The sequence below is a fragment of the Parus major genome, chromosome 9, assembly GCF_001522545.3.
Source record: "Parus major isolate Abel chromosome 9, Parus_major1.1, whole genome shotgun sequence".
Classification (NCBI taxonomy): Eukaryota; Metazoa; Chordata; class Aves; order Passeriformes; family Paridae; genus Parus; species Parus major.
Genome location: NC_031778.1, coordinates 2,677,813 through 2,704,903, shown reverse-complemented (window position 1 = coordinate 2,704,903; position 27,091 = coordinate 2,677,813). Strand labels below are relative to the sequence as shown.

The following is a 27,091-nucleotide window of genomic DNA, read 5'->3' as shown; positions in this document are numbered from 1 at the left end:
TGACTTATTACTCACTACACAGACACTGCAGGGAGATACACTAAAAGTTGAATTTCTAATACCCCTTCTTTGAAATGACAATGCAGGCTCTGCTCTGCTCTGATAGTTTCAGCTGTCTTTTGTGTCCAGCAGAAGTAGCACTGTCAGCATTTTTAGTGGAGGATTTCCTGTTCTTTTCTGTCTAGATTAGAGTTGTAGAAATATGCTTTATGAAATTCACTTGTAAGGTTTTATTATTGTTTAAATGTGGGTGTATGTGTTTAGTAACAAAAGCTTCAGTACACTTGTTTATTCCAGTAGTACTTTTCTGTTCTGTACACAGAAGAGAGTATATATATATATTTATATGTGTGTGTGTGTGTATGTAAAACTAAATACATGTAAATATACAAAGGAATAAATGCATTTTGATTCAAGAGCCAGATATTTTTAGGGAAGAAAACTTTCTCCTTTAAGACATGTTTTATATTTTTGAGAAAGATACACATCAGGTGTTGTTTTTAGTGTTTTCAAGTGCTGTATATATCCCTGCTAGGTGTCAAATTTTATTTCCCATCAAATCTGTGAAGGTGAGATTGTTTTTCAGTATTATTACAGATACAGAAGTGCCAGGTGTTATGACAGGAATAGGCTGCTATCTGTATTTGTAGGTCCCCCAGTAAGGTGTAGGCTTTGGGGTCTCCTTTGCATTTATACATTATGGAATGAATCTGGGTAAAAGCATGTACCTGGGTAGTCATTGCAGAGCCCTGAGACACGAGGAGCTCTGTGTCAAACACCTCATGTGGGAAGGCATTTTGCTTGACAGCATTAATTGGAATAATTAATCCTTGTAAGTCTTGCCCATATGGGGCATGTGTGGAGTATGTGGTTTTGGATATAATTAATGTACTCTTTAATTTGCTCCTGAAACATAAGATGACAATTTTAATGTGAGTTCTTTGATTGTGTATCTTGTGTTTTAAAAGAAAAAGAAATACAAGAATTTAAATTTGTCATGGCAAGCTCTAGTTCACCTGTCAAGGATCATTATTCCATGTATGAATACCTTTGCTACTCTCTCTTGATTTTTGTGTTTTGTTATACAGAGCTCAAGTTTCTATTCTTGATGTGCTTTCTTTCTCCTTCTTTTCCAGGAAGCAGGAGCCATAGAAGGAAGACCTTGTGGTTTGCAATCATGCCATTCCCCTTTGGCAAGTCCCACAAGTCTCCTGCAGACATAGTGAAAAACCTGAAGGAGAGCATGGCAGTTCTAGAAAAACAAGACATCTCTGACAAAAAGGCAGAAAAGGTACAGTTATGATGTTCCAGTTGCTAAACTGTGTTTGAAAGTGGGGGAGAGGTTGAATTTACAGCCATTAAAACTGAATCAATTAGGAATTATTTTGGTGGTTTATACTCTGATGAAGGGTAATTTATGTACCTTTGAACAGGTGCATGTGCTGTTGGTGGTTGGCTTACGCTTTGGCAGCTGATAATGATATTTAAAATTATTTGGAACTGTAGGACATTGCATTATTTTAATAAGCAGCTCACAGCTGTACAGCGTTCTGGTGCTTGTGACCACCAGAGTGCCTTCACTACTGCACAGGTAGTTCTGTCTCTGCTTGTCCATGCAAATCTTTACAGAGCAAAGTGCCTCTTATTGCAGCTGAAGAACTTTGTTTTCATAGATAGAGAATATATTTTGGTTTTCCTGCCTCTTTTTCAGCCCACAGTAGATGTGGTAAGTTCCTGTGCTAGTGCAGTTTCCTTTAGATAGATGTCTTGCTACATCAGGCTCTGTATCTGTCCACAGTTATTTACTTCTCAGCTGGCACTCTTGATTTTACAGCTTTACAGGAACTGGCCTCAAAGTTCACCCTGTGTGCAGCTGCATCCCACCTACTGAATTGTGTGGCAGAGTTTTAGATGAGCACCCTCCTTGGAGCCTCTCCCAGCATCATTTTACTATTATGTGCTATTTTTGGCATCCAGAGTCACAATCTTTTCATGTTCACCAATATTTTTAAGGAGAGTATGGCCAGTTCTTCTACATTCAGTTTCACCGAGATTTGGCACTACTACTTCTAAGGGTCTTAATTAAATTGCCGTCTCAATTCTGATATTTTGAATAATCAGCATCTTCTACCCCTTTGCCATCATGTGGTGTGTTCCGGGTGTCTTGAAGTGTATGATCCTCTGATGCTTTTCTCTCTTGTTGGAGAGGAAAATGTTACATTCTGTTATGCAGGCTTGTGTGAAGGTTGGGAGGATTTTCATTTGCTGCTGCTTTTCTTCTTTCTCTAAAAGAGCCTTCCATCAGGAGAGGAGGGATAGGTGCATTCTGAAGAGTCTCTGATGGGACTTGGCACTGCCTCCTTTACCTCAGCCTCATTATTAGTAACAGGAGATGTGGCCTGGTCTTAAAATGTGTGCTCTTTTGTGTCCTCTCTTTTTGCTGAGAGCCCTAGTGGGGTACAGAGCAGCCCATGCCAGTGTGTGTAGCTGTGTACTGTAGCACATGCCTGTGTTCCTGATGCTGTAGCTGAAGGTTGGTGTGTACCATTTCTTCTTGCTGGCCTTTAACCCCACACCTCCATCTTTTTCAAAGACCTCGTTTATGTGAGGCTGCTGCTGTGATAAGAAGTAATGTGCTAAGCCTGTGGAGTGGTTTTTCCTGTGTCATACATAAGGTAACACATGGTGTTTGCAGGAGGACAAAGGCAGCCCACATTCACTAGGTTAAGTGTGAGGGGGGCTAAATCCTGACATGCAGGGGAATGAGCCTGGGTATGGTAGTTCTGTTCCCTGTCATCCTTGCTATTCACAAAGGAGCTGATGAATCTGCACACTCATACCACCAGTGTGCACATCTCCATGCAGAGATTATCAGGAAGTATTTGTTTCCTTGGCAAGCCAAGACTTCAGGAAGGGGATTCTGGTTGCGACTGTTTAGCTCAGCTGGTTTGCTAGAGAAAGTTCTTCAACATCTTATGGACCAGTCATCAGATCTTTGAGAGCACAGCTCTGATTAGACACCCTGAGTTTGTGCCCTCTTCCTGTTCAGGCTGTAGAAATGACTGGAGTGAAGTTGGAGTTAAAAGACAGGAGTCTGAGCAGTAGCCTTTATTGGAAAAGAACAAACATTTCTTCATGCCCACATCTCTGTATTTAGGCATCTTTTTCTATTTCATGATCCTTCTTATTATGTTGATTCTTTCTGCAAGGTAACTTTTTGGCCCTCTTTGGAGAATTCTGTGCTGGTGGCAGGGTGGGTTCTGTGACTAGTAGTGGAACAGAAGTAGAAAAACTCACTCTACATGAAGCTGCACTTTACAAAAATTGCTGCCTGGTACTAAAAGGGGAGGAGGATGCAGAAGTTGTTCTTGGTTTTATGACTTCATTTTATTAGTGATTAGATGTGTATAAAATATGGTGTGTCTCAGTAATTTTGTCTTTGTTGCTGTTTGATGCAGGGGTATGCATGGTGTAATTTCAGTGCTGGGTCAGCATGCTAAATACTCAGTACTGGTTGTAAAAGTACCCATCTGGGTTAAGGGACTACCTGCTTTTCTTACACTATTTTGTTTTAGTATTGAGACTGCTATTACATTGAGAATGCTCTGTAACAATTTTGTTGCACAATTGGAAATACAGATTTATAAGAAAATTAGACAAATCATTTTCCCTGGAAGTTATAAGTGCAATAATGTTTGAACAGAAACACTCATTTTTTTCAGTGCTTAGGCTGAAATTTAAAATCATTAATGTTTTGTGAGCAAAAATAAAAAAAAAAATCAAAGGATGTAACAAAGATTTTTAAATCTTGTACAGCATGTGTGTCTGTCCATTCATTATAATCAAATGGAAGATATTCTTCAAAGTAAAAGATGTAAAACAATTGTAATGTCTTGTTCAATTATGAAACATTTTGCCATGTAATACTGGAAAATTTGTTTTATAACCAAAAATCTGAAATTCAAGTATATCCTAGTTACATGTTAATGTACCTTTTGAGCTCTGTGAAGATTGGAGAAAAATTAACCAGGTAGTTCTTTCTCCAGGTCATTTGAAATGTCCTTTAAGCGTGTGGTGCTCGTTTTGGAGCTGGGCTGGGGGAGCTGGGCTGTGGCTCACTGCTCCCATCTTTGTGTGCCACAGCTCTGGTGCTTGCTGGCTGCCGTGCTCTGCTTAGCACAGTGGCTCGCTGTCTGTCAGTATTTTGGAAGGGAATTGAGATGTCAGGTGCTTTATAGCTGAAATGTGTTCATCATTGATGCTCTTTGTTCTTCATTGCTGGTGCTGTCTCTGAAAGGGGGGCTAAAGGGAAGGGAAAGGAAAACTCCTTTCCTATAAGCTGGACCTACCCTTGATCTAGTCCATCATAGTCTTTATTCACATCCCTTCCTCCTCTTTGGCTGATCCCAGCATTTTTTTCATACTACAGTTCACTTGGTGTGTGGCACACATTTACTGTCATGCAGGTAAATATTTACTCGTGCAATCAAGCTGTTCTTTTCCCTACCCTCTGACCTTGGGCTAGCCTGGTCCCAGCAGCTCCCTTCAGGCTGCTGGGGGTGATTGATTGATTGATTGTTTGAGCCCTGTTGTTATCCCAGGCAGGTTGGCCTCTCTCCTTTACGTCACAGCACCTTGAGGAATGGGGTTGCACTGTGAGCTGCTTGGCTCAGCTGGCCCAGGGTGATGCTGTGCCATGTTACCATAGGTCAGATTTCATCCAGGGAGTTAATGCTGTCATTCATAAAGCAGTAGAATCTACGATTTGTTACGCATGTGTGTGCCATTAATCTGTGGTTGAAAGAAGGCTGAAGGTTAAGTAATCTGCCTGGCCTCCAGTGTGGGGCTGTTACTCAAGGGGTAAAGATTAGGCTTCTTCAGGAAGTAGAAGGTGAGAGGACATGCTTCTCTTCTAATGGAACTTAACTCTTCTGTGGTGTCTGCCTGCTAAATGTTTACTGGAAAATCATACAATCGTTTTTGGCCTTTAAATGTACTACTGCACTGATGTAGTTACTGATACATTTATGGAATTGTATGTTTTTGTAAGCATTCTGAAATCTGGCCAATTTAAATAGTCATTAAAATGATGCTTTTTACTTGTGATAGATACTGCTGTAGACTAGTAAAATTATTAAACCAGTACAGGCTCAAAGCTATGTCTGGTTTAGCTTTTTGATGGATGTTTTCATTAATAGTGCAGTTTCTGTAACTGCATTATCCATGTGCGGATACCCCAGCCACTGGGGTTCTGTAGGTCTGGAGACTGCCAAGCTCACTTGGAAATATTTCAGGACTGGCCATATGTTCTTTATCTTTTTCTACTGCTCATAAACCCCAAATAATGCAGCTGTACAACTCTAGATAGAGTATTTAGGGTTTGCACTGCTTACCATTAAAGGACCATATCTACTAAATTTTAGGATCTTTCCAGAAACTGGAATAAACCATAGCTATAAAGACATGCAGTTATTCTGGTGTAACAATGGTATGTGTGACTTCATGGTGTCTGCTTTTATTTTAAAATAATATCTTCCTGTCCTTCTTAAACTAAAATAGAGAAGTAAGTACTTTCTTTATTTTCCTTGCTTTACATTTATAGTGTGGCTTGTCCTCAGATAGTATTGATTTCCTGGCACCATTGAATTTCAAATATGACTTGCCATGAAATTTTTCTCTAAAATTCAAGTTGCTCAATCTCAGTGTTGAGAGCAGTTAATAGAGGTGTTAATACTTAACAAAATATAAATTTAAACATATATATACTTAGAGACTATAAAATACATAGAGAATATAGATATTCTGTGTATACAATACACCAATTCTCATACATTGTAATGGGATATATTTTATGTATTGATACATATGGTGTCTGTTAGTTCTACTTTTGATCACGGGTTTTTGGATGAACCTTATTGTGTATTTTGATCTTTATCTCTAGAGATTTTTTCCACCATCTTAAAAGAAAGCAGTGCATTTAGATCTCAGTATCTTAGAAAATCTTGCAAGTGATGCTAGCCAACCTTCTTTTATCTTTCCTGATTTTATTTGTTTTTAGTGGTTTTTTGCTTAGCTCTTCACATCAATATTTAACTTAGCATTATATTTTTCAGTGTAACTATCTAAATTCCATTCTGCCTCTGAAATGGCAAAAATAAGTCTGCACATCTTGTATTTGGAATATGTTTGAGAGTTCATGGAATATATAAGAGTAAGGGGCTCTAGAAATTTGTCAGACAATTTCTAGTCCTTTTGATGCTGTATTTTAGATTAGAAGTGTAAGAGTGTTGTATTTTATGAAAATGTAGTGCATCGAAAGACCTTGATTACTGATATATTTCCTGAAAACCTCATACTTCTGTTTCCAGGAGATCCCAGAAATGATAGTTGAAATGAGGCAAGGCTTTGGTGCTGCAGGTGGTCAGACACTGGTACAGGTTGCCTGGAGAGGTGATGGAGTGTCCATCCATGGAGCTGCTGGGAGCAGGGCTGGCCATCAGCCTGCTCAACTTGGCAGGACTGAGGTGGCTCTGCCTCAAGCAGGTGGTTGCATCCTGATGGCCTCCTGAGGTACCTTCCAGTCTGAGCTCTGCTCCTTCTTAAAGGTGTGGTTAGTGGCAGCCTTCAGCTGAAGGGTCCTTTCCAACCTCAACGATTCCCTGTCTCTAACTATTGCTTCCCACTAAAGCTTCATGCCATGCCAGGTTCCAGTGAAGCACATTCACGTGCTGTTGACAGTTGTGAAGAGCACTGAAGTCCAACTGTCTCTTATTGAAGTTCTCTTATTGATGTTCATGTTGGGCTAGAAGGCTTTTTGGTTTTTTAAAGCCCTCAGTGTGTGGAAACACAGCAATATTTTCTGCCTGGTTTGCAAGCATTTCCATTACTGGTGTCTGTCTTGGGCTTGTGGTGAGGGAGAGTGCTCAAGTGTGGTTATTAAAGTTTTGGGGTTGAGAGGCTTGTTCTCTTTCCTGGGGTTTTAGTAGGACAAATTCTCCACTCACCTTCTTAATTACAGGCATGTCCTCAATACTGCCATCTTTTAGCTAAAATAGTCACTCGAGCTGCCTTTCTTCCTCTTTCATCTTGCTTTCTACATTAGTGTGCAGGCACAGACTTTGCTTCCTCTTCCCTTGGCAGCCATGCATCAAGGATATCCCTTCATATCTCTGTGCCTGACAGATGTTCCTGTTCTTCTCCTATGAAAGAGCTGTTTCTTCTGAATTTCAGAGAACAATTGTGTAATTCTGCTCCGGTATGGTGAGCTGCTGTTCCCATTTCACGTCTTCAGGAGCTGGAGTGAATCGAAGTAGTCTTACCAAGCACCTGCTTCTTGCTGTCTCACTAACAGTGCACAGAAATCCTTTGGGATTTCGATTGAGGAGGAGACAGCTGGGACTAGGAACTGAAGTTAGCAGGAAGAGGGAGGCAGCAGGGAGTGGAAAGTTGCGCAGGAGCTAAAAATGATATGGAGCCTCCTTAAAGGTCATGGAATCCTTGCTTGCATACCTAGCAAAGCTGGAATGGCTTTAGCTTGAATAGTGCATGGGTCATGCTGATCTTTAGCCTCTCTGCATAAAAAGCACAAATGAGAAAGCTTTTTACATACCCTTTATAAGGATGGAAATATTCAGAAAGTGATATTTTTTTCACTTTTGTTAATTTTCCATGAGCTATCTATCTTAAATACTTTACATTAAAGTGTATGTACACTTTGTTGGCAGGTTCATCTAATTTCTAAAAATCAGTGCACTTACAAACCATTCAGACGACTTAGGCATATGAAGAACCATTATAATTAAACCATCTATTTATGATGATTATTTTTAGCATTTTCCCCCCAAGTTCAGTTAACATACATATTGAAAGGAGTAGTTCTTTTTTTGGTCCAATACAGCTAGGTTTTAAGATTTAGAAGTGGGTGTTTAGAAGTATTCTTGTTGATTTATATTTTTTTGTGAGATAACTGTGTTTCCACTGCTAAATGTTGCTCCAGCTCATCCTGGCAACTTAGGAATTCCTTACAATTGGCAAGTCAGACCTGTCTGTCTTCTATAGAGTGGACTTCAAGCAGGGAAGGATTTTTAGACCTTCAATTTTGTCCTTTTGAGTATATCTCTTTCTGGGTCTGTTGGCCAGGTTTTTCTTGTGTGCTGAGATAATCTGAAAATGAAAGTTGGTTCTTTGTTTGTTGGAAAGACTTCACCCACAGTAAGTGGAATGGGAGCCTACTGTTTGGCGAAACCTGATGTGTGCAAAATCTACATGAGGGATACATGTGGTGTCTCTGAGGCATGAGGCTCCATGTCATGCTTTCCAGTCTGATCCTGCACAACTCTTTTACAGAATGGAAATTTTGTCAGGTTCTTTTCATCCTATTGCTGTTCTTTAGGGGATTTTTGAATGGGAAGTTAAAAGGCAGTAAAAAGGAAGAGTTTTTTACCTTTGGTAATTAAATTGTGTATGTCTTGCCTGTGCTTTTCATTGTTTGGTTGTTGTTTTTTTTTGAATACCAGTCTCATAACAGTCTTATTTGCAGAAAGAATATCTATTGTTTTTTTTACCAGATTGTCATTTCCTGATTATTCCCACCCCCAGTGGAAGTTTGTAGATGTTAAGAATAAAGGAGTGTGCAGTTAGAAAGACAAACGGCATTGTGCTCTAACTATTGTTTTCCAATTTTCTTTAGGCGACAGAGGAGGTCTCAAAAAACCTTGTTGCCATGAAAGAAATCTTATATGGCACAAATGAAAAAGAACCCCAGACAGAAGCTGTGGCACAGCTTGCTCAGGAGCTATACAACAGTGGTCTTCTTAGTACCCTAGTAGCTGACTTGCAGCTCATTGATTTTGAGGTAAGAAAAGAGGTTTGACAATTCTTCTATTCTTTATGTTAAAATAAACACATCTGAATTCCTACCACTTCAATTGATTAAGATGTTTCAGTCTTCAGCTTTTATTTTGTGGTTATGACACATCCATTAGAAAGAGAACTTACTATTCCAAACATCATAGAAGATTGAGCAGCTAAATAATAGGAGATCTGTGAGTTTAGGCATGTAAACAACACAAATTTGAAGCAGATAATCCTCTAATGGTGGTACAGTTCTTAGGATTATGGAAGAATTCTGAATTGTTGTGTACACAGAAGGGTTAACATCTTGGTAGTAATCCTATAATGAAGGCAAAGCTTAGTACTGCAAGATGTATCTATATGTTCATCTTGCTACATCGAATTACTAGGAAAAGTAATAGAATTATTGTAACATTTATGAAGAAGTTTAAATACATAATTTAAAGCTGTTAGGTTTATTAATAGTCCAGTATTTCTCTCTCTTTTTAAAAACAAGTGATGCAACCTTTTTGCTTTTCCTCGTCTTTTTTTTTGTTTATTAAAAAAATAAACCCAAATTTTCACTGATCAATTCAAAATAGCAATACTTACTTATATTTAAAGGTATCTCTCCACAGGCCTCTGTGGCATTTGTCACCACATGGAATAATTGACCTTCCCAGCACCATAGAGAAAATAAAGAACTATTTAGTTCTGAGATGTTGCAGTACAATCGGATTTTTCTCTTTTCCCTGAGGTCTCACAAGAAGCTTGTGGCTGTCTAGGGAAGGAGCCAGCCTCACTCCACAGCCTCAACCATAACGATCATCCCCCTTAAGATTGCTTAAAAATGGGATTGTTCATAAACAAGCTGCTCAGGATACAAACGCAGCAGTTTAAAGTCCTATTGTAGTTTGACATTCCAAAAACAATGGCTTTCTTCCCTGTTCTTTCTTCTCTCTCCTCCACCCCACCCATAACTCCCTCTGATTTGTGTTTAATTATAATACAGTGGTATTTTTTCCCTACCCACACAAGTGTTTATACCATACATAAAACATTCAGGTTGTTAAATAAGCAAGAGAACCTGGGAAAGCTGAGAGGGAATGCTGAAATGGGATGGCCTTTAATTGCTGAAGAAAGGAAATCACAAAACGTCAACTGAATTCTGCTGACCTCTAGATCGGTATCAGCCTGGTGTTTACTCAGCCCAGTTATTAGCAAAGGAAACCTTCATTATCTCCTGCTAATGAAGAATGATAACGATTTGCACAGGCTTGCTCTCATTAAGGAGAACTGTGCTTTTTATTCTAAGGGGACATGGAAAGATTGTGAGTTGTTTCCTGCCTGTGGCTCTTCTGCTGCTTTGTTTCACGAGGATGTGATGGTATTCCTTGGAGAGAGAACAAATCTTTCACTGCTTTCTAGGCTGGACCACGTCTGCTTTTTATGGCTGGGAGCTGGCAGACTGTCCAGCTATTGTTGTTACCTAGAATTCATGTAAACACACCTGTGCTCCAGATGTGCTCCAGCTTCCCAGCTGTTAAAAAGCAGATTTGATATCCCAAATGTCTGTGTGGGTTTATTGCATTTTAAATGATTTTTCCATTACTGATGGAAATACGTATTTGATTTTCTGGTGGTTTTTAAACTTGAAGTGTGGGTCTAGAGTTTTTTCTTCCTGGTTTTCCACCACAGCTGGAGATCATTCAGTGACAAACTAAACATTTTTTTTTCCTTTCAGTCTCACCTCTGAGGGAGGTTTCCTCGTAGAATAGGAACAGACAGCTTATTAATAGACAGAGGGACTGTTCATTGTGACTCTTAACTCATCTCAAACTGAATCTCAATTGCTATGGTAAAATCAACCCATAGAAGAGTAAGAAGTGAAAACTAGAAAAAACAACAGATTTGATGTTTTAATGAAGAAATCTGTAGTTGTCCAGCCCTTACCTTGTGCCCAGGCCTGTTTAAAGTGTTGCCCTTCCCTGGAAGCTTGCTTTCCAATAAAGCAGTCAACACAACCATCTCCTTACCAATCTTAACACTTATCTCCTCGCTGGTTTGCACTGAAAGAGGTGGTATCCCTTGTGAAAGTGGGGTTTTTGTTCTGTTGTCTTGGGATTTTTCAAATTAAAAAAACAAAAACCCAAAGCAAAACTGGCTTTTGCCCAGGGGAGCTGAATCCTTCTGCTGAGAAGACAATACACAGTGTCCCTCTCACCTCTGGCCGTCGTGACTCTTGGCACAGAGTTGGGGGCTGTTGGTCGTTGTTGGGCCATGAGGTCACTTGGCAAGGCACAAAAAAGTGACAAAATCTGGCTGTGGGGTTGCTGTGTGCCACGGGCAGCTCAGGGATGGGATAATAAGGAAATGCTGTTCTTGCTGAGGACTCGGAGGCAAACGCCACGACCCAGTGCAGCCCTGGCAGCGCTGGTGAATGGGAGTTGATGATTATATTATGTGGAGTTTGAGTAAAGCAATTCCTGCAAACAGTGCTCTACTCATGTCAGAACAAAGAGTTCTGGTGTTGCTTTGGGCTGGCTTTCAATGGAATTGTAATCGAGAAAACAAGCGTTTACAAACAATCTCTTATATCCTGAAAACAACACTCCAGCAAAACAGTCTGTGGTAATTCACAAACATGCCATTTGTAAAACTCCAGTCCTACGTTTTCATAAACATTTCATTTTTTTCTCACTCAGTCTTTTCTACACTGATTAGAAAATGGAAAGAATTTTAAATAATTGATGTTGTTTTTAAAATCCTTGCTAGTTAAATACGCCCTGCATTTTACTCAAAAGCTTCCTGGTGCTACTCAGGAGATTTACAGAGCAGCTAGAGCTTGGCAAGAAACAGTAAATGCATCTAGATTTGGTGTGGAACATTCAGGGAACCTTTAGGTGGAGTTGCTTAACAGGCCTTTATTTGCAGGTCCAATCTTAGTACAAACTGGCCTGGTCTTTTTCTGGAATAGATCTGATAACACATAAATCCTGGAGGTATCTTTGTGCAGTCCAGAATGGACAGTTAATTGCAGAAATCTGTCTTTTAAATGGTTCATATGAATTACAGTGAAAAGTGCTTATGTATATAATCAGCTTTTTGTTAGATGTCTGTACCAGTTTGTCATCTTCAGCTGTGGTCTGACAAGAAATAAACAGGAGATGTGTCTTTATTCAACAAAGAACATTTCCAGTTCCTTTTACACTGTCTGGTGCTATGCTTGTGCATTTTTTTGTGTATAATTTGTGCTGAATTCCAGCATCCTCGTCTTATTTATACTTCTTTTGTGCATTGAAAAATGTGAGACTTGTATTTTAGGTCAGTGGATGATTTCTATGTGTATTATTCATTCATTTATTTATTCATTCCACTGTGATAAGTTGCAGTTTTTAGTTGGATGTTAACACTGCAGTTGGAAATGCTCTGCACACTCTTAATGGTGGCATTGTGTGTCCCTAGACAAGGGAAGAGAGGATAATGGAATGTTGAAGAAATACACTTCCAGGCAGGAGCACAGTTAAAAACTGTTATATGTTAGCAAAATCAAATATCAAATAAGCCCAGGAGATTGAGGCTACGTAGAAATATCCGATGGTTTTACTTCTGAATGTAAATTCCCCATGATCTGGCTGCAACGTGCTGTCATGTTTTGAGTGGTTTGGCATATTTGAAATGGGCAAAAATAAATACAATATTGAATCTGCTCAAGATCAGAGTATGGAGGCTGCCTGAACTGCACAACACCCCCAGTATGGCTGCACAAGGTGATGATAAATGTTTAATTGTTAACTTGCCTTTGGACTTCAATATTTTGTGTTTAACTGCTGATGTTTTTGACAGGGCAAGAAAGATGTTGCGCAAATTTTCAACAACATTCTCAGAAGACAAATTGGTACAAGAACTCCCACAGTTGAATACATCTGCACTCAACAGAATATCTTATTCATGCTATTAAAAGGGTATGTGCACTGTGAAGCATAAATATGTTGTTCCATGAAGTAAGGGCTTTTTAAATGCTTGGAGAAGCAGTGAGTTCTGACATGTTTATTCTTCCTTTGCAGTATGCTTGATTTTATTTTCTTTTTCTTTGGTTTTGGGGTCTGTAATTCTCCTAAGTAAAGGAAAAATTGAGAAACAGAACAGCAACCATCTACTTTTGTATGAAATAAAACTGAAAATTGAGAACTGATAGTACTCTGAAATACTCTTACTGGGCTAGTAAGATGTTTTGCTTTCAGTATTGAAAGGAAATATTGATATTTAATACATTAAAAAGGCTCAAATAAAGATATTTGAGCCTTTTTAAACTATTCTCTTGTGAATTTACTCATAAAGAGTTGAAGGCTGTTCTTTTTCCTTTTAACCACAGTAATTTCCAGTTTGCTGGTCTATCTTAGACTTCTTATTCATAGTGATTTATATTCCTATGTTAACACAAACACATCAACACAAACCTGACCAAAAAAAAGAACAATTTTGGCATATTGTGCATGCCAGACAACTGTTTCTTCCTCTCTTCTTGTAGTATTTGGTGTGCTGGATATTGGAGGGTCATGCCATACTGAATCCATGGCTGAGCATGGAGACCTGCAACTCTCAGAACATGAAAGCAAAAAATAATTGCTTGAATTTCTAATAACATTAATTAAGAAAGTTCTGAAAATGTCAGTTCCACTGTGTTATTTTGGGACAGAAAAGCTCATCAAACATTAATAAACAATTAAAAAAACCACAGCTATTTATAAATCTGGCTACAGTTTCTGGGTAAGCTTGCTGTGGTTGAGTAGTACTTATTCCACCTACTGGGATAACTCAAGGGTGTATGAAAGAGCCACTCATCTCAGTGGGATGTTTGCCTGTTGCCTGTAATTGCATTACTTGCCTGTAATGTCATTTAAATGTTAGAGGGACAAAAAAAATATTAATTGTGGCATAATGCAAAATATATTATTGATTCAGTGCATCTTGAAAACAATTTACAAAAGAAGGCAAGGATATTGGAGGTGCAGAGGGATAAAACTGCTTTTTCAGCGTGTTCTCATGGTAAGCGGTTTATGAGGGCTGCAGCACATTGGTAGTCACTTTTAGTCTGTTGTCACACTCCAGAGAGCTTTATTCTCACAGGGGTTATTAAAACTCCTATTTATAAGTCAAGATGTTTGAAATGGGCGTTTAGCAAGTTACATGTTATGTCTGGTATCCAACTGAGACAAATTTATGTGAATTTAAACTGTGGCATGAATTGCAAAAAGTTCAGTAGATTTCAAATCTCCACAACAGGTTAAATGGGAGAATATTGCAGGATTTCATGAAAATTGTTTCAGTTTTTTGGTAGGGTAATACAGTTCATGCAGTTTGCTCAATGATACTTTTCTCCTGAAATTTTGGGGAATTTCAATTAGCTTCCACTTGTTTAGGAGGGGAGGATTCTGGAGGTGTGAGGCAGGAAGGCATGTGAGAGGCTGTGACTGTTCCAGAAGCTGGAACCCCATGATGTGCAGATCAGCCAGTGATGCTGAAAAATAGTTCAATGAAAGAGGAGATCTGAATTTATGTCCAGTATTGTTAACCACTCATGATCATATGGAAAGTTTTATGGAAATTGCTGTCATGTTTAAGGCAAATGATTTACTGCTTTTCCTTATGTCTGCAATCCCACCAATATGGAACAAGAAAACTGATGTTGAGAGCAAAGAAAATATTTTTATTTAGTCTTGTTTCCCAGTTTGTGAAGATCTTTTGAGTTGGCTATAATTGTAACTGTTGACTATTTCAGTAGTATTTTGTAGGAATATTTTAAAATGGAGTTTAATGCAGCAATAAGTACCTCTAATTTTTATGGGTTTGTGTACTTGATAGTACTGAACACTGTCATTAGCAATGTGGTGCTGCAGTGCTAACTTGTGAAAGTTTATAAATTTATAAAGAATGTCTGTTGGGTTTTTGTAATAGGTACGAATCACCAGAAATTGCTCTAAACTGTGGGATAATGCTTAGAGAATGCATCCGGCATGAGCCACTAGCTAAAATCATCTTGTGGTCAGAACAATTCTACGACTTCTTCAGATACGTGGAAATGTCAACGTTTGACATCGCCTCCGATGCTTTTGCCACGTTCAAGGTAACTTCCTTGGATTGTTACTGCTGCAGTCCTCTGCTTTGGGAGCCCAGTGCTGTGTCTGATGCTCCTGGCAAAACAAGCCTTGGGAGAGGGGAATAAAATAGGTGTGATGCAGATGGGTGAGCTGGACACTGTTCCTCCTTATTTCTCAGAATGCCAGACACACCTGTAAATACATGTAATGCATTTGCTCCCCAAAACTTTGTTCTGGAGAGCAAGCTGTATTGTGCATTACCTGAATGCAGGTGTACTCCCATGCCAGGGGCTTTAAATCTGTGTCTGCAACTCCTCCTCTGCTCCTCCTGAGGATATTTGATGCTGTTGCTTGGTCTGGGGAAATTTTTGTGGCCCAATTTTTGTGTCTCTAAACCAATCAGTTATGGGGACAATAAGAATAATACTAATCAATATTAAATGGTGAGTCTTAACCTCAGTTGTGTGTAGTGTGCAGAGTATAGCCTTGATCCATAAATAGCACTCTTCAGTGATAATTTCACAGGCTGTTTCTCTGTGAATTAAAGTAACTCAACACAGATCTTTCCTAAGATGCCAAGATCCTGAGCAGTGTGCAGGTAATTGGACATTAATGTGTTTAATGAAATAACAGAATTTTGGATTAAATGTCTTATGTGTGTGAGAATGTCTTTGTACTTTTAAATCTTTTTAGTGACAGTACTGGGTTTGTGCTTTTTTACAGGATTTGCTTACAAGACACAAGTTGTTAAGTGCAGAATTTTTGGAACAACATTACGATAGGGTGAGCAGACACCTTTTCCTATTTAGAGCTCTCTGGTCCTGTGTACCTTATTTGAAGAAATTGGTGGTTTTATTCCTTGTTTAGCTCTGGTTTTGGGGATTTCCACAGAATATTAAATCAACTGAACTTGAGGTTCAGTTTTCCCCCTCAGTGCCAAAACAAATAGTGTTAGAGGGTTTCATTTATCCCGACATTTTCAGCAACATGACTCCAATCCTTTTACCTTCCAGCAGATTATTCAGAACCAGTTCCACAAAGATACTTAAATGTTTAAATCTTACTCTGATTAAAACTCCCAGACTTCCCAAGCAGTTAAAAAAAAACAACAAAACACCCCAAAACCAACAAACAAACTTGGAATCCACTTTATTTTTAAAGGTTTGTCTCCAGGCATGTTCATTAAATCACAAATATGTCCTCTGAGTGACTGAGCTATATACAGGAGACAACAAGCATTATTCCCTTTTGACTACTTGCTTTAGCCCTGAAATATCTACTGAATAATGCTTTAGGCACTGTTTGGGAATTAAGAGGCTCTGAGAAATTAGATGTGCAGGGTCGATACTTAGCTGACCTCTTCATCTACTTCAGAGCAAAGTTTTACTTGCTGTGAAATTGTATCTGAAACATGAAGAGATTTGATCAATGTATTTCTAAGAAAAGTCACAGTGAAACTGTATTTAACAGTGTTACAGCTGTGAAACTTAGACTACTTGTGAAGAGTAAAACTTGGCAATATTAAAAAACCTAAAGAGTGTGCAAGGTAAATGTTTATTTTAGTCCTGCCTGACTCAGTGACATCCTCACGTTTAACACACTGAATGGCAACTCCAGCTGGTCACTTGGGAATTTGTAAAAAACCCTGTACAAATTAAAAAGTTGGTTTGATCTGGTGAGTGCAAGACATGGAAGCCTTACACTGAACGTGGTGCTGTGGGAGCCAGGCCTGGTTCCTCCTCCAGAGGGAGCCCGTGCTGCGCTTTCCAGGATATCCCTGAGATTCGGGAATTGGGGAGCAGTGCCCAGGCAGGAGCTGTCACCTCAAACACCCCCTGCTCCCAACCCCTGCTGTGGGCACCGACAGCAGAGTGCTCACAGCCTTGGACACTTCCAGGGATGGGGCAGCCACAACTTCTCTGCCAATGAAATGAGGAAACTCTTGCCACTACCCTGTAATCTGAACATTAAAGTCTCTTGTAAGGGTAAATACATAGTTTTTAAAGCGCGTTCAGTGTTTAACTTTGTATATGCTTTAAAAGCATAAGTAGTGATTTACAGGAATCTACTGAGATTGCAGATTTAGTTTGGTTTTGTTAGGGTTTTGAATCTCCTCCACTTTGTTGCAATAATTTGGAAGAAGATACCTATGACACTTGAAAAAGTCCTAACCCTTCTCTTTATTCTGTGTTCAGTTCTTCAGTGAATATGAGAAGTTGCTTCATTCAGAAAATTATGTGACAAAGAGACAGTCACTTAAGGTAAGGCAATTTTATTTTCTTCTTAACTGCAAAGAGATTCCCTTTATTTTCAAGGTGAGTTAACTTTATTTGAAATGACTTCTGTAACAGCCTTGAATAGTATTTATTTTAATTCTCTGTACATTTTAATTCTTGGGATCAGCTACTTTTATTTAGTCTAGTTCTTACATTATTTAGTGTCCAGCACAGACCAAAGTAATTTCTGTCCCTATGAAGAAATGGCTCCTCAAGTTTCTTTATTTTTGTTGATTTTTTTCCTTCAACAAGTCTGGTTACATTTAAATAGTTTAACAAAGATTCACGTGATGTGCCTAAAGCAATGCTGATCTTAAACTCATATAGGTTAGAAATAATGAACATAAATGTAATATAGAGCTTGCAGCAGAGGTGATCCTTCTGGAGAAAATCCTTTTAAACCCTTTAGGTAGCAAAAGAAGTATCAATATTTCATTTGATGTACTAACCTGTTTTATTGGGGTTTTGGGTACTTTAACAAAGGTATTCTTTCTATGCTGAATAGCTTCTGCATAAGTGAAAAAAAAAAATGAAGTCATGCAGGAAAAAAATGAAATACTTCTCTTTCCAATTCATAAGAAAGGGGAACAAGTGTGATTTTTCACTTTCTGAGGAAAAGGAGAAACGATGTTGAAATAAGGGGAAAATGCACCTGCACTTAAAAATTCAGGGCACTTAATTCTACTGACCACTGGTACTGCATTGACAGAGCACCACCCAGGGGGTTGAAAGCATTTATAAACAAGTTGATTCTTATGTCCAGTGTTAGTAATTTTTTCATTTGGGCTTCTTTTCTGCCTTCAGCTTCTTGGTGAATTGTTACTGGACAGACACAACTTCACAATTATGACGAAGTACATCAGTAAACCTGAAAATCTCAAACTAATGATGAACCTTCTTCGAGACAAGAGTCGTAACATTCAGTTTGAGGCCTTCCATGTGTTCAAGGTATGTTACAAAACCCCACCATGAAACAGAAAGAATCTGACCAGAAGTTGTTTAATTGAGTAAACTGCTTAGCTGATCCTAAATGGAGATTATCTTAACATCTGCTAAGTGATTAAATAAAGGGAGCACTGATGTTTGCTTTATTATGATCCATCTTTACAAATAGATATCTCAGTTATCTTTTGAAAACCATTTAGAAACCTCTTAGGCACTTCCATGTGATTGTCAGAGTAATGTCTCTTAAAAACTTGTGGAATTAAATGCAGTAAGATCAGGAGGAATGCCTGATTCCATATAAAAAATCACGGAGTTCAAAAGTGGTTTTATCACACTGCATGATCTCTGAAGGACATCAGTATTTCACTCAGGTCACCTGAATTGTAGTTTGAACATTATAACAGATGGCTTCTGACTTGGCAGCAGACAGGCAGCTAAGAGTTATAACTCAAGATCTAAAAATCTGCAGTGAAGTGTGAGATTCCCATCAGATGCTGCACATGATATGAAACCATGCATTTGCCATAGAATTTAATTATAAAGTGTCTTCAGTGGTTTCTGCAGAGGCTGTTTTGGCTGGTCATCTCCCACAAACTAAATTTACTCTGGTACTGCTGTTCAGGTTATGTCCTGATTAAAAAGAAAAAGGAATTTTATTTAAAAACTTTCATTTACCCCATTATTCTTTTTTGTGGGATACTGGAATAATTAAAACATAGTTTTAATTTATCATCATCATATTTTGTTAGATTTTTTTTTTTAACTTAACCTTTTGTTTCTTACTGTTGTGCTCAATTCCTCTTTATTTTCTTGCAGGTGTTTGTAGCCAATCCTAACAAGACACAGCCTATATTAGACATCCTTCTAAAGAACCAGACCAAACTTATTGAATTCCTCAGCAAGTTTCAGAATGACAGGACCGAGGATGAACAATTTAATGATGAGAAGACCTATTTAGTTAAACAGATCAGGGATTTGAAGAGACCAGCACAGCAAGAAGCTTAAACTCCAATAAACCTTTAAAATATTAAACCCAAATTCAGCATTTGCTGTTAGATATTCAGCATCAGGCACTCTTATCGATTCATGAGGAACATTACTGCTAATCTGCTGTTCAGTGAACGGTTTTTGTTTTTCTCTTTTCATTTTTAGTCCAAGTTGAGAAACATAGCTGCTGCTTTCTTGCACAATGTGGACTTTCTTGATATTTGTGTCATTTCAGAATTCAAAGACACTGCTTGTTTTAGGAGTCCTGAAAAGAAAGATTCTAGGTCCGTGAAAGCAAACATATAGATTCTAGTCTGGTCTAGGAGAGAAGGTATTCATGTAGTTAAGTAACAGGTTGCATGCTTGCAAATCTGAATAAATCTGTATGTTTGCACTTACCTTGTTTGAGATAATGAGCACAACGTGACCTGTGCATACCTGGCACCATAGTATAAGATTATATGCCTTGATTTTAAAAAAAAAAATGTGCAGTGCTTTATTTGTAATCAAAGGGGAAATGTATCTAAGATGTGAGCTTATTGGGATAAACAGTTGTCTTGCAAATAAACTGATATTGAAACTTAGCAACTTTTAAAAGAGTGAAATCTCAAGGTTCATAAGGAAAATGTATATATGCCTTTCACTGCTTTATAGAATTTTTTTTGACATGATTTGATTTTTCTGAGACTTGACTTGTAAACTTGGAAATATGTTCTAAGGGTTTTTGTTAATTTTACTTTAAAGGTATTTCAGACAGTAGACCTGGCAATGACATTTTGCATTTCATTTCAACAATGCTTGCTGGTTTCTTTTGTATATAACTCCTAGGCTGCTCATTTCTTTAAAATATGATTTAATTTGTACAGCAGAGGAATGTTATTGTATTAGTCTGTAACTATTACCTAATATTGAATTTTGCAAAATGAATGCTCATATGTAATTGAATAATTCAGATCACATGGAAATGCTGATTTAACAGTCTTAAGTACGCAGCATTTAAAAGGAAACAAAAACCCAAACCCAAACAAATTCTTTGTATTCACTTATCCAATGGGGTGCCATCAATTAGGGTAGGCTGAAACAGAGAACTGGAACCCTTTCTGCTATGTTCTTACCAGATGATACTGGCCTTATTTAATTAAGCTAGCATTGTGCTCACCGGCTCTGCAAATGGCAAGGATTATGCTAAATTAATATCGATTCCTCTGACTTCTGGGGAGCCTGCAGTGCGTCACTTCTTACAGTAAATAACTCAGTACAGTAGCTGTGTAAGTGAATGATTTAATTCCCTCCAACCTCAAGAAACAATTTCGTAGGTGTCCTAGGATAACGAAATGATCTCATTTTTTTTGTTGATTTTCTTCTTTAATGCTGCAAACTATCAGTATTTATAAAAACAGAAAAACCCAACTGATTTTGCACCATGTTTTTGTTACTGTGACCATACAAAAGGAATCTACTAAATATAGCTGAATGATGTTATTAAAATTGTATCTATCCATCATATAGTAACGCTAAGATCGCAACCAAGCCAAAACTCGTGGACTGGGGTCTGAGAGTTCCAATTGTGCATGACTGAATGATTGGGAGTGCTACAGAAAATGTTCGTTGTTTCCCGTCCTCTTCCCACTTGGAATATTTCACAATCAGTGATGTTTGAGCTGATTTGAAAGCCTTCACAGGGGAAATCTGAGAGCTCAAGACAATTGAGTGTTTTCACTCAGTTGTTTAAAACTGCTCTTAGCATTAAAATTGGTCTTTTAAAGGTTCTCGATGCGTCGTTTGCAAACAGAATCATTTTGATTACAGGAGAGAAAATAGCTGACTCTTCCTGGAGATGGCAGGCAGAGCTGGCACTGAGGTGGTGTTGTAGTTGAGTACTAACAGTCTGTTATATTTTGGTTTATCATAGCTGAGTGGAAGAAAACATTATTTGCAAAGTTACTCACCATCACATGTAAGGCTTCCTCTTTAGAAAGATGTAGATGTGCTAAAGATTTCTATGTGTAAAGAAGTGAAAGCATTTGGACTGGGGTAGAGGTTACTCTATATTAGGCCTTGGAATCCATGGCTATGGTGACTTTTTTAATATGTGGAAACATTTGAATGTTGGCTTTCGGAAAGAAGTTGTATTTAAATTAAAGCTCCTTCGATGTGCTGTTCATATTAAAAAACTTGTTCTGGAAGTGGTTTCTTATCTGCTTGAAGGCTTAAGGGTATTACTAAAACACATTTAAATGCAAGCAGTATTTTGTTTGACTTTTTTTTTTTTTTTTTTTTTTTTTTAATAAGAGGTGTATACAATTGTAATTCTGTTTCCATGGTAGTATTTCATTTCTCTTGAGGAAAATGCGTTTGGTATCCAAAAAAAAAAATCTGGCTGGCCCCATAATTTAAATTAAAATAAAATTTTGAAGAAAATTGTGTGTTCCTTACTGTGTTACTGAAGAGGATCAATTTCTGATGTGTGTCAGGTCTCCCTTATTGCCTTAGAGTGGCTCAGCTTTCTCCCTTTTAAATATGAAATCATTTTAAGTCGTGAAGAACTCTGGCTTGCACAGACATTTTTAAAGAATTAAGACAAAGTGCTGTATTAAAAATGCAATCAATTTTAATTAATTATTGGTAGTCTCCCTTGCCTTGTATTTTTATTGGCATGAGCAAGGGCAAAGAGGAGATGCTGTTTCCTGCATTGTGGCTGGAGATGGGACCTGATAGGGTTGGTTGATAACTTTTTGTCCCTTCACTTCTCTCTGATTTTCAGGAGCTGAGTGTGTTATTGGTCACCAGTGTCTCCTCGCTGCCTCTGAAGCTGCTGTCACAGGTAACCCCCAGCTGATGCTGTGTGGCAAACATCATGTTTTAAACAGCATTAAGGAGCTTTTCATGCAGATTCTGCAGGTTGTTTTGTTCGGCAACATTGCTGAACAAGAAGCTGCCCTTCAAGAGCATAATTATTTTGCAGACAGAAATATTTGGTCTTTGATAGCCCCCACTAGAGACCACGCTTGTCTGAGCCTCTAGAAAATGTTGGCATTTCTTTTCCTCACAAACAGGAAGATCACAGATTACAGGGGAAAGGAGTGATTTGTACTGGTAGTCAGACAAATGGCAAATTTTAATTGAGTGGATAAGTTGGGCACTTGACAAGGTGTTTGAAACATGTCCAGTGGGAGGATACACACAAAATGCAAGGAGGTGTTACCCTGACTTCTTAAAATGTGCTTTCCCCACAGGGCTGATCAGCAGGACCTGCCTTCTGAGCTGCCACCTCCAGGAAACCCTGCAGGAGCTGTCCTTGGAGCCGTGGGATCAGCTTGTGGACAAAACTGCTTTCAGTAAGTCTCCCTCTGTTTGTGGCCTGCCAGGTCATTCCCAGCAGCCAGCTTCAACCTTTAACTTCTTCCCCTTTTTTCCCCTCTTTGTTTTAGATTTTTGCTGGCTGCTGTGTTGAATTATTTCCTTGTCTCTGCTGTTTTTCTTCCCGTGGCTGTTTACTGGTGCCATCTCTGGATGCAGTGCCTTTATTTTCTGTCACCTTTGTGGTTATTTCTCATGATAGATCTGTGTTCCTTTCTCCAAAGGTTTTGGCCTTTGTCATACAGTCTTTAAGTGCTGTTTCTTTTAGCTTTTCAGTACATTGCAGTTGAAGGTGATGGGTTAGTATCATGAGAAAAACATTACTTGATTCTTTTACATGTTACGTCTTTAAATCAGTGTTCAGCTTAATCTGAGCACACTGAACTTGTGAATTGTTGTTTCTGGCATAGATCATCTATATTTACAAGTGTACCAGGGGAGATCCAGTTTAAATCTCATGTGATTAGAGGCAGGTCAAAACATCCAAAAAATCATAACCTGGAAAAAAGCTGAAAGGAGGGAGCAGTGGTATGCATCAATAATATTGCATTCTTTGAAAGAAATTGATTATTTCATGAGAGAAGAATGATGGAGAGAGGCTACTTGCAAGAGCATGGAGTGACAGGACAAAGGGGAATAGCTTTAAACTGAGAGAAAGCAGGTTTGGATTAGATAGCAGGAAGAAATTTTTTATTGTAGGGGTGGTGAGGCAGTGGAACAGGTTGCCCAGAGTAGTTGTGGATTCCCCATCCCTGGATGGAGCCCTGAGCAACCTGGACTATTGGAAGGTGTCCCTGCCTACGTTGGGGGCTGGAATGAGATGATCTTTAAATTCCCTTCCAACTCAGACCATTCTATGATCCTGTGTTCTGCTTCGTATTTTGAAATATCTGTTGATGCACCTCTGTTTAAAAAAAGCCACAAAGCCCCAAGTTATACAGCCAACTAGATTTTTGGGAGTGTATTGTATCTACAACAAAATAAAGGCAAGCTCTATTTTAGAGGGCTCCTACTAGAGATTCTGATTTGCACAAGTAAGGATATTTTGTTTCCTTGCTCAGAAATGCCCTGGCCAGAACCGATGCTCTCACTTTCCTAAAGGAACCCTTAAGGTTAAAGGTTTTCCATTGCAGGAGAGTTTTCCAGCTGTGTTGTGGTGGGGCTGTGCAGTTCCAGTATGCAGGATTATGTCCACCAAGGGAGAGTGTCCCACTGCTGGAGGTGACACCACCTGGGTGACACTGGCCTTAGGTGTTCCTTATGTTGGCAACACTGCAGAATTTATCAAGAGGGCATGCTTAGAATGAAGGAACATAAACAGTGTGCAGTAATACAAAGATACAATTTAGGTATGTTTTAGTGTGAGTGGATCTGTTTGGAAAAAACAGGATAAATGACTGCAGTTGTCTGTTCTCCTTGCCTAAAATTAAATCATCAGTAGGTGGTTTTCCATTTCTTCCCTAGCAAATTCCTTGTGCTGAGGCTGTCATGGAGGATCCCATTAAGACTTGTTTCTTCCTCTTGTGGAAGCCTTTGGGATTGTGCCTCACATCCCACCAAGGAGAAACTCAGTGTCATAAAAATGTGAGTGTTGCTTAACAAGGTTCTACAATTAAAAGATGAACTGAATTTCATATGCTTAGTGTTATTCAGAGACTTGAGGGAAAGATTTGCATTTATTTGAGCGTAAAACAAGAATAAAAGCTGTATAGATTTCTCAGATCTGTTTTAAGAATGTTGTATATTGTAGCATTAATAAATAAGCCTTTGTAACTATAATTCAGGGCATCTAAATAAGGGATGCAGTGTTGAACAGTGTTAAAACAACCGAGGTGTGAGCCAGCCAAGCTTGTGGCCTCAGGTCTTTAACAGCATCTGCAGATTGTATGGAATTAAAAGAAGTGTCAGTTTGAGAAATGAGATTGTAATTCAGGTTTCTGGGCATCTAGACAGATTGAGAAATCCAGTCTGGAGAGACTAAAAGGTGCAAAGGTTCACCTGGCTATGAAACTTCAGATTGCAGCTGCTGAGTTTCCTCACCTTCCATCTCTGGAATTAACAGGGTCATGCCAGCTCATATCCAAATTACGTGAAAACATTTAAGGATTTACAATAACAATCCTTTTGTAAAACATACTTTTCCCTAGAAATTGTGTGTCCTGGGGTGACTTTATGATGTAGGAGATTAAAGAGGACCTTCTCCAAATCCTGGAAGTACAGATCAGAAGCTCTGGTACCAAGTGCAGAAGTTCCTCAGATAGGGAGGGAAAGTACACCCCACAAGCTGAGCTGCTGTACTTTCCTCCTGCATGACTGTGAAGAAGGCATGAGGAGATGGGATGGGAAATCTACTGCGGCTCTGGGACACGGATGTGTGAATTGGAAGACAGCAAGACTCAGAGGGGAAGTTACACCAGAAAGAAAACGGCTCCAGTAGCCAAACTGCCAGGTATGATGATGATGGCACCACGTCTGATCCCCTTGAAGAAACCTCCAAGACAGATTGCACAGGGAAAGAAGGATGACCAGGCTTAGAGGGGCTTGCCTCTAGCCAGGTAGAAGCTAGGGAAAATCGTGTCTTTTGGACTGTGTGGATTCGTTGGATTTGTTGTTCTGGCACATCAGAACCATGAAAATATGAGGCCTTGGTTGACACTGGTGCACAGTGCACGCTAATCCCATCAGGACATGTAGGGGCAGAATCTGTTTCTATTGCTGGTGTGACAGGGGGATCACAGGATTTTACTTTAGTGGAAGCTGATGTGAGCCTGACTGGAAATGAGTGGAAGAAACACCCCATTGTGACTGGCCCAGAGGCCCCGTGTATTCTGGGCATGGACTTCCTCCGAAGCGGGTATTACAAAGACCCAAAGGGACTCAGGTGAGCTTTTGGAATAGCTGCTGTGGAGGCAGAGGACATTAAGCAATTAAAAAGCTTGCCTGGACTGTCAGAGAACCCATCTGCAGTAGGACTCCTGGAAGTGGAAGAACAGCGAGTACCAATTGCCACCTCGACAGTGCACCGCCGGCAGTATAGGACAAATCGAGATGCTGTGATCCCCATCCACAAGATGATCCGAGAGCTGGAGAGCCAAGGGGTGCTCAGCAAAACCCACTCCCCCTTCAACAGCCCCATCTGGCCTGTGCACAAGTCTGACAGAGAATGGAGACTGACTGTGGACTATCGTGCATTGAATGAAGTGACTCCACCGCTGAGCGCTGCCGTGCCAGACATGCTGGAGCTCCAGTATGAGCTGGAGTCCAAGGCAGCAAAGTGGTATGCCACTATTAACATTGCTAATGCATTTTTCTCCATTCCCCTGGCAGCAGAATGCAGGCCTCAGTTTGCCTTCACGTGGAGGGGAGTGCAGTACACCTGGAACCGACTGCCCCAGGGGTGGAAGCACAGCCCCACCATCTGCCATGGACTGATCCAGGCTGCCCTGGAAAAGGGTGAGGCTCCAGAACATCTGCAGTACATTGATGACATCATTGTGTGGGGGAACACGGCAGCGGAAGTATTTGAGAAAGGAGAAAAGATCATCCAGATTCTGCTAGAAGCCGGCTTTGCCATCAAGAAGAACAAAGTCAAAGGACCTGCTCGAGAGATCCAGTTCCTGGGAGTAAAGTGGCAAGATGGACGGCGTCAGATTCCCACGGAGGTCGTCAATAAGATCACTGCAATGTCTCCACCCACCAGCAAAAAGGAAACACAAGCTTTCCTAGGTGCCATAAGTTTTTGGAGGATGCACATTCCTGAGTACAGCCAGATCGTGAGCCCTCTCTACCTGGTTACCCGAAAAAAGAATGATTTCCACTAGGGTCCTGAACAACAACAAGCCTTTGCTCAGATCAAACAGGAGATCACCCATGCAGTAGCCCTTGGCCCAGTCAGAACACGACCAGATGTGAAGATTGGCAACACAAGGGAGAGTTGTTCCTAGCTCGATGAGCCCATGATGCCTCAGGTCATCAGGGGAGAGATGCCACCTATAAGTGGGCACGAGACCAAGGGGTGGATCTAACCATGGACAGAATTTCCCAGGTTATCCATGACTGTGAGACGTGTGCCACGATCAAACAGCCCAAGCGGTTGAAGTATGAAATATGGTGGGGATATACCTATAAATAGAAATATGGGGAAGCCTGGCAGATTGACTACATCACGCTGCCCCAAACCCGCCAAGGCAAGCACTACGTGCTCACGATGGTAGAAGCCACCACAGGATGGTTGGAAACCTACCCTGTGCCTCATGCCACTGCCTGGAACACCATCCTGGGACTTGAAAAGCAGGTCCTTTGGAGGCATGGCACCCCTGAGAGGATTGAGTCAGACAATGGGACTCATTTCAAAAACAACCTTATAAACAGCTGGGCTAGGGAACATGGCATTGAGTGGGTGTACCATATCCCCTACCATGCACCTGCTGCTGGAAAAGTGGAGAGGTACAATGGACTGTTAAAAACCACACTGAAAGCATTGGGTGGGGGATCTTCCAAAAATTGGGAGCAGCATCTAGCAAAGGCCACCTGGATAGTTAACACCCGAGGTTCCACCAACCAAGCAGGCCCTGCCCAATCTGAGCCCCT

The 27,091-nt window shown here is 39.7% G+C and overlaps 1 protein-coding gene across 2 annotated transcripts; it reads left to right on the top strand.

The window, feature by feature from the left end:
- Positions 1-1,136: 1,136 nt before the first annotated feature.
- CAB39 (calcium binding protein 39) lies at positions 1,137-26,000 on the top strand. 2 transcript variants are annotated; one of them, XM_015637882.3, is made up of 10 exons: positions 1,137-1,291; positions 8,690-8,854; positions 12,679-12,797; positions 14,791-14,959; positions 15,657-15,716; positions 17,129-17,194; positions 18,014-18,157; positions 18,971-21,965; positions 22,378-22,479; positions 23,966-26,000. In XM_015637882.3, exons 1-8 carry the CDS (start codon positions 1,178-1,180, stop codon positions 19,157-19,159), a joined length of 1,026 nt encoding a protein of 341 aa, XP_015493368.1. In that variant the 5' UTR covers positions 1,137-1,177; the 3' UTR covers positions 19,160-21,965; positions 22,378-22,479; positions 23,966-26,000. The 2 variants fall into 2 exon arrangements, with proteins under 2 accessions (XP_015493368.1, XP_033372507.1); XM_033516616.1 differs by lacking the exons at positions 15,657-15,716; positions 22,378-22,479; positions 23,966-26,000 and having other exon boundaries at positions 18,971-21,425.
- Positions 26,001-27,091: the final 1,091 nt, after the last annotated feature.